Source organism: Propithecus coquereli, unplaced genomic scaffold (assembly GCF_000956105.1).
Source record: "Propithecus coquereli isolate 6110/MARCELLA unplaced genomic scaffold, Pcoq_1.0 Scaffold477, whole genome shotgun sequence".
NCBI classification, from domain to species: Eukaryota; Metazoa; Chordata; class Mammalia; order Primates; family Indriidae; genus Propithecus; species Propithecus coquereli.
This window is the reverse complement of record NW_012150585.1, coordinates 624,054-629,581: the sequence shown is the minus strand read 5'-3', so window position 1 is coordinate 629,581 and position 5,528 is coordinate 624,054. Positions and strand designations below refer to the sequence as shown.

The following is a 5,528-nucleotide window of genomic DNA, read 5'->3' as shown; positions in this document are numbered from 1 at the left end:
TGTAAAACCAGGAAACAAAATTTGGTATTAGGGAGTTTTTACCAAGGGCCATTGTTCTTTTTAAAAATAAGTGGATTCTCTAACAAATTGGGGTCCCACCAAATAAAGATGGGAGCTGTTTTAGATTAAAAGAAACTCAAGAGACTAACACAATCAAAGTGCCACGTGTGATCTCTGACTGGATGGATATCAGTTTGAAAAACTTATTTGTTAAAAAACTCGGAGGGGCAATTGTGAAAAAGTCTTGAATATGAAAATGCTGAATATATGAATATAGTAGGGAATTTCTGTTAGTTTTGATTTTGTGTAATAATGGTATTGTGGTTATAAGGAAAATGTCCCTATTTTAAAAATGTATACTGGAGTATTTCAGGGGTAAATGTCAGCAATTTGCTTTAAAAACTTTAGCCAAAAAAAAAAAAAAGGCTTCAAAATTAGGTGATGGGTGAATTCCATACACTATCTTCTCTACTTTTTTGTATGCTTGATTTTGTTGATTTTGTTTACACTAAGAGAGAGAAGTAGGAAGGATATGGAATGTATGTGTGCAAGCAAGTTGTGGATCATCCAAGTGTCTATGCAAGGCACTTAGAGGCTATGAATTAAGGATATTGACTCTGAGAACTATGTAATAAGAGTTGGGAAACTTCTTTTAAAAATTAACTTGGGGGAGAATAAGTTTAAGAATTTTTTCCTTTAGAATTGGAAACATCTAATAATATATATATGCAATTCATAATGCCAAATACTCCTTATTGCACTCTTTCCAAATATATCATCCATTTAAACTTTTGTTTTGTGTTTTAGGTAGCTGAAGATTTCCAAGAACAAGAACTCTAGTACTTCTTGAAGTTAATGGAAACTTTTCTTCGGCTTTTCCATTTGTGACCTGTCTTCCAATCAATTCTGCGGCACATATCCACCTAGATAAACAACATTCCTCTAGAGCCAGCGTAGAGTTATTCTCGGGCAGGTATCACCAGACACACAACCTCATTATTAAGGTTTTATTTAATTCCAGAGTGCAGATATTTTTCAAATGCTCATTAGCTTTTGTAAACTAAGAAACTACATTTTTGCCCTTAAACACTCCTTATAGATTATGACGTGTATATACATGTATTGGCATTAAAGGGGATAGAAGCCAAATTGTCTGTCATGACATTTCCTTTCACATAGTTTCTTTAGAGCAGCACTCTTACTACTAAAGTTGATGTGTTTACTCTTTCCTTCCTACATTTTCAATTAAAAAGTGAGCTAAGTCTCCCAGCTGTTTTTGATTAACAGTGAATTTTAAATTCAAACTGTTAAACAACATTTTGATTTTTATGGCTCCCCTTAAGTATGGTACACATCTTGTTGTATTGAATTTCTTTTAATATCCCAGGTGAGAGGTTTTGCTGCTATTGTTGTCAATTAATCCAAAGTTTACAATAGTACAAGGCTAAATCATACAGTAAACTACAAAAGGTTACATAAATGTTAATAGATTGGCAAATGCCACCTCAGGATGGATTACTTGTTACCTTTTTTCTATGTTGCAAAAAATAATCAACAGTGTAGGTCTTCCATGAGCAGTGATTGACTTATAGCTTACTATATTTACTTATAGCTTACTATATTTTTCCCCCCAATTCGATGATCTATAACAACAGAGCAAAGTCTATGGTCATTTTCAGACTGGAATCAATCATTAAGCAGTTTAATGTAAGGATTCTGAAATAGTACATTACAATTTTGAAAATTTAGGGCTGGTGAAAAAAATCAACCCTAAATGATAACTTTGTACAGTATTATATAAAGCTCTGATAACTGAAAGACATTAAGTTTTTTCTTCTTTATTTTTTTGGTTGTAATTCACTTGCTTATTTTGCGGGGAGGGGGAGAATTTGGTATGGAGTAAAGAAATACCAAAACTACTTAAACTGAATGACACCAACTTTATTCTTTCCTCCCTTATACTGGTAGATAAAGCAAACTTTATAAGTAGGCTATGGAAAGAGTGTCTTTTAAAAATTGTGTTTTCTAGTGTCTTTCCAAACTTTAGCTACAGTAGCATTTGTTCAAAGGATAGAAAATGTCTAAAAGTTTAGGTTAAAGACCAATCTTTGCAACCTGATATCTTCGGTTTCCATCAACTGGGCTGCAGATGTTACTTCTTTTAACAAACTGGAATTTTGAAATAGATTACTTGTATTTAAAGTTAATGGAATTTGATATTTTTCCAATACTATTTTTTAAAAGTTGTTATTATTTACATATAAACCTTGATTCTGAAATTCATTGCATACCTGTCTCATTCTGACTTTTATACTGTCTAAAAAAGTAAAGTTTCAATATTCAGTTTTGAAACTAAAAATTAGATTTGAAGTCTGTATTACCCTTAATCCACATCTTGTATTTTTCTTCAAAATTCAACCTTTGAAAATATAATAACTGGATATTTCTTCAAACAGATGGCCTGGAGGATGTTCCATAAATATAACGAAGAATTAGTTAAAACTCATGGACAGTTTTTCCAGCAAAACCTGTACTTTGTGTCTTGGCTAAATACTCAAGGGATAATACAGCTTGTTGTTTAGTGTCTCCTTCCTAAAGAGCACTTTTGTATTGTAATTTATTTTTTATTATGCCTTAAACACTATGTAAATAAACCTTCAGTAATAAAGTATTATCAATTACATAACTTGCTTATATACAAATCTAAAAATTCCACACAGCAGGTAACAGAAAACAGATGGATATATATTTTATCTTCCCTGAAAAGTTTTTTTAGTGGAGACAACCTGGAAGTCAATAATGGACAGCATTAGTTTCTACTGGATATACAAAAGTATAGGGATTTCCCCAGAATTTTCACATCACTTTGGATAGCTGGGAATTGAGCATACCAACACCACTTAGTTTGGGAACCCCTTCAATGGAATGTATCAAAGATTCTATTTGGTACTCTTGAATTACAGTTTGAATAGGGAAAACTACCAGCTTTCTAGTCTAGTAAAGAGGTGGGAGTTGAAAAATGGAGAGTTATTAATTCTTCCCAAAAGCTGAAGCATACTCTTCATCATGCTTTCATTAAATATGTGGCAATCCTGGAGAATAGGCTTCCTAATGACTAAAGCAGGGTACTGTACCCTTTCTTTTCCAGAAGGATGTGACACCATCTCATTTCACTTCAAGTACTGTGATAACATAACCTTCCTACTTTTCCAACCAAAAGATACACAAATCCTAGTTCTCTTTTTCCTCTATTATAGGCTGTAATGATTTGATCATTATTGCCACTGTCAATAACAATTTAATAAACACCCAATTCTGGATGTTATAATAGCTACACTAAAGAAGACAGGAATCAAAGAGACTTGTGGCACATATCACCATAAGGGCCTAATACATATTTACCTACTGAGTGATCCTGTATGACTTCCTAGGTCTCTTTGAACTCTAAATTTATGTAAATCTATTCTGAGAGCATTCAACTAAGATAATCTCTAGAGATAAAAACAATATTTGCAATACAGAGGATCAAGATTATCTAGTCCTGTAGAATTCCATAAAAACAAAATTAAAAATTTGCCAAGTCTGTAGCTTACGTCTTTTCAAGCAAAAGAGAGCAATTAGCTCCCACTTGAGAGTTAAGAAATCGATGGTCAGTGAAACCAGGTGCGGTTCTGGAAAGAAGCCATGTTTCTATGGCAACTTCGGATCGCCATTTAGTTTTCTGGCTGCCTCCCGCCCCGACGTCACTTCCGGTGTTACCTGTGTCGTTACTGGGACCCATAAACAAGGTGTGCGAGCATCTAGAGAGCTGTCGGGATGCAGCAGAGCGGAGCGGCTGGAGGCCGTGGCCGCGCTCTCTTCCCACTGCTGAGCGTCCTGTTCTTTCAGGGTGAGTGCGCCGGCTGGCTACGCTCCACTTCCGGCTGGGAGGGGGTGTTAGGGAAGATGGTCGCTTTTCCGGTTCCGGGTGGGGGGTCTCCGGAAAGCCCCCGCTCCGCTCTGGGAAGGAAGGAGGGGGTAGGTTGTAGGGACGATTTTATCTTCTTGTTATCACCACCCACTGAGGGGAGCTGGTAGCACGTCAGGCCTTTGCTGAGCCTTGGGAGCTCGACCACCTTGCGTGACTTGGTATTATATTCCGGTGGTGGCATAACTTGATGGAACCACAAGAGCTCTGGCTTTGGGGACACCTGGTGTTAACTTGTGATGAGATATCAGTGGTTGACTCTGCTGTGGTTTTGTGCTCTGTATTCTAGTGTTCAGTAGCTCGTCCCAGTAACTGTGGGTAACAAAATCATGACTGTTGGTAATTTTGGGTTTTGTAGGTGATTATCAGGGGCTGTGAAATAAAACGTTTGTTAGTCACAGAAGGGATGTGATGTGATTTCGTTATAGTAGAGAAGCTTATTGTTGAGGAAAAAGCAAAAGAGTGAATTGTTAACTTTATAAAATTTCCGTGTGGGCAATGGGGATTTCTGAAAGGGACTTTTAATATTATATAAAGACTTTAAAGACTTCAGGTGTCCTAATCTCAGCAGGTAAGGCTTGGAAGTTTTTATTTAACTAGTGACTAATATTCATGCTGCCGGCACACTCCCGGATCCCTCCCAGCTGCCTGTGGCATTATAAGTGTCCAGTTTTTTAGCTAAATTATTTTGCAATATAGTATTTAGACTGGCCTACTGTCACTCCAAATAAACCTAGTTTTCTGTCTATCTCTGTCTCCCCCCCTTCACTCTTGTGGGCGCTGCACACTCATATATGTGGGAAATGTTCAAATATTGTCCTATTGAGAAAAAAATTTCTAGAAATAGTGACTGTTTTCTTAAACCTAATGTCATTTTTCATTGAAGAACATCTGTAAAATCCAGCAAAACAAATCTTCCAATCAAACATTAAAAGTCAATTTTATGATCTCCATGCACTAGTTGAATAGATCTTTTGCCTTTTATAAAATAACAGCGTTATTGAGATATAATTTACAAGACAATTTACCCATTTAAACTATACAATTAATTGGTTTTTAGTATATTCACAGAGTTATACAATTATTATCACAATCAATTTTAGAACATTTTCATCACTCCAAAGAGAAATCCCGTACCCATTAACAGTCACTCCCACTCCCCATTTTCCCCAGCCCCTGGCAACTACCAATCTATTTTCTGTCTCTATGGATTTGCCTATTCTAGATATTTCTTATAAATGGAATCATGCAATTATGTGCTTCTTTGACTTAGCGTGTTTGCAAGGTTCATCCGTTTTTTGGTTTTACTTTTGAATCTATTAGGTGATGGACTGTGGTTTCATGCCAGTGTGTAATTGCCTTTCATTTTCAAAGATAGGGCCCCTTAAATTATTAGTTTATTTGAATTCTTCTGAAGTTATAAGTCTGGACCTGCTATATCAATTGTCTAAGTATGTAGAAACAGTACATGAGGGAGCCTAGGGTTCTTACACTTTTTTCTTTTCCATTTAAGTATGTAATTATATGAATCAAAGATGTGAGACTTATATTTTGGAAAATA

At 35.7% G+C, this 5,528-nt stretch overlaps 2 protein-coding genes across 2 annotated transcripts in view; both read left to right on the top strand.

The window, feature by feature from the left end:
* Positions 1-1,157, top strand: part of MPZL2 (myelin protein zero-like 2) — an 8,942-nt gene extending 7,785 nt beyond the window's left edge. The window contains exon 6 of the mRNA XM_012655446.1: positions 808-1,157. The gene's annotated coding sequence lies outside the window, so the exon portion shown is untranslated. The remainder of the gene's footprint in view (positions 1-807) is intronic.
* A 2,585-nt stretch (positions 1,158-3,742) lies between these two features.
* Positions 3,743-5,528, top strand: part of MPZL3 (myelin protein zero-like 3) — a 20,080-nt gene continuing 18,294 nt past the window's right edge. The window contains exon 1 of the mRNA XM_012655445.1: positions 3,743-3,889. Coding sequence (XP_012510899.1) covers positions 3,817-3,889 — 73 coding nt within the window. The 5' untranslated portion in view covers positions 3,743-3,816. The remainder of the gene's footprint in view (positions 3,890-5,528) is intronic.